Source organism: Eimeria mitis, genomic scaffold (assembly GCF_000499745.2).
Source record: "Eimeria mitis Houghton genomic scaffold, Emh_scaff3206, whole genome shotgun sequence".
Classification (NCBI taxonomy): Eukaryota; Apicomplexa; class Conoidasida; order Eucoccidiorida; family Eimeriidae; genus Eimeria; species Eimeria mitis.
Window position 1 is genome coordinate 1 of NW_013571545.1, and position 1,816 is coordinate 1,816.

Below are 1,816 nucleotides of genomic sequence, written 5' to 3' on the forward strand. Positions count from 1 at the left end.
CAGCAGCAGCAGCAAGTCTGAGGGTGAGCTGCTGGAGGCAGCAGCAGCAGCAGGAGCAGAAGATGCTGCTCCTGCTGCTGCTGCTGCTGATCAGTGTGGGGTGGCGATGGACGGCCGGGCTTCAGCAGCAGCAGCAGCAGCAGCGGCAGCAGCAGCAGCAGCAGCAGCAAATGCTGCTGCTGCTACAGCAGCAGCAACAGAGGAGCAGCGGCCGCAGCTGGGGTGCATCAGCAGCAGCAGCAAGCGGCATATGTGGGCGCTGCTGCTGCTGCTGCTGCATAAGCAGCAGCAGCAGCACAGCTGCGCTGCTGCGCAGCTGCAGCAGCAGGCTGCAGCAGCAGAAGCACAACAGCAGCAGCTTCAGAAGCAGCAGCAACATCTGCAGCAGCTGCAGCAGCAACTAGCAGCAAGCTGGCGACAGGCACAGCAAAGCCATGCTGCAGCAGCAGCTCGATATACAGCAGCAGCAGCAGCAGCAGAGGAATCCCTAGAAGCAGCAGCAGCTGCTGCAGCACGTCATAGGCAGCAGCAACTGCAGCAGCAGCAACAGCAGCAGCAGCAGCACGAGGAGGAGCAGCAGCAGCATGCGGGCGACATAGCAGCAGTATCAACAACAACAGCAGCAGCAGCAGCAGCAACAGCAGCAGCAGCAGCAGCAGCAGCAGCAGAGAAGCAACTGAATTCTGCTGCTTTTGCTGCTAGAACGCGCAGCCGCATCCATGTGTCTGTGGCGCTGCGGCTGCTGCAGCAGCTTTCGGGTGTATCTGCAGCTCGTGCTGCAGCAGCAGCAAGCATGAAGCAGCAGATATGCTGCCGGTTTGTTGAGTTGCAGCAGCTGCTGCAGCAGCACAAACTGCAGCAGCAGCAGCAGCAGCAGCAAGTCCTCACAAACCTCAGAATGCTGCTGCAGCACGAGTCCCTCCTGCTGCAGCAAACCGCCACAACTGCTGCAGCGCAGCAGCAGCAGATGCATGCAGCTGCTGCTGCTGCTATGCCTCCAGGAAAGAAAAGCAGTGCTGCTGCTGCTGCTGCTGCACCTGCTGCTGCTGCTGCTGCAATGCCGCAGACGCTGAATGTGTCTGCAGCCCGCTGCGTCAGCAGCAGCAGCAGCAGCAGCAGCAGCAGCAGCTACCTCGACAGCAGCAGCAGCAGCAGCAGCAGCTACCTCGACAGCAGCAGCAGCAGCAGCAGCAGCAGCAGCAACAGCAGCAGCAGCAGCAGCGATGTGGCTGCTGCAGTTGCTGCAGCAGATGAGAGAGCGAAGCAGCAAACAAACAGGATAAGAAGCAGCAGCAGGATGCTGAGGTGTATGTACACCCTAACCCTCTCCCTTATAGACGCACTCAAGGAATACACAGAGCTGCTGCGAGCTGCTGCTGCAGCACAGCAGCAGCAGCAGCAGCAGGAGCAGCAGCAGGAGCAGCAGCAGGAGCAGCAGCAGCAGGAGCAGCAGCAGCAGCAGCAGGAGCAGCAGCAGCAGCAGCAGGAGAGGCCGCAACAGCAGCAGCAAGCAGCAGCAGCTCATCGTGCGACTGCTACTTGGAGGACGTATGAAGCAGCAGCAGCAGCAGCAGCAGCAGCAGCAGAGCAGCAGCAGCAAGCGTTGAGAGAAACAGCAGCAACGCTGCACCTGCGAGCCATGCCGCAGCTAACAGTAGCAGCAAATAGACTCAGAGCAGCAGCAGCACTGCTGCAGCAGCAGCAGCAACAGCAGCAGCAGCAGCAGCAGCAGCAGCAGGGAGGGTTTCAGGGGGAATTGTTGCTGCTGCAGCAGAGTGGAGACGAGCAGCAGGCAGCAGCACAGGAGCTGCTGCAT

General features: G+C 60.5%; 1 protein-coding gene across 1 annotated transcript in view; it reads left to right on the forward strand.

Annotated features, from left to right (window-relative positions):
* Positions 1-106: 106 nt before the first annotated feature.
* The window catches only part of EMH_0063330 (uncharacterized protein), a gene marked incomplete at both ends in the record, with an annotated part of 4,089 nt that continues 2,379 nt past the window's right edge, over positions 107-1,816 (forward strand). The window contains one exon of the mRNA XM_013498132.1: positions 107-1,814. Within this exon, the coding sequence (XP_013353586.1) occupies positions 107-1,814 (1,708 nt within the window). The remainder of the gene's footprint in view (positions 1,815-1,816) is intronic.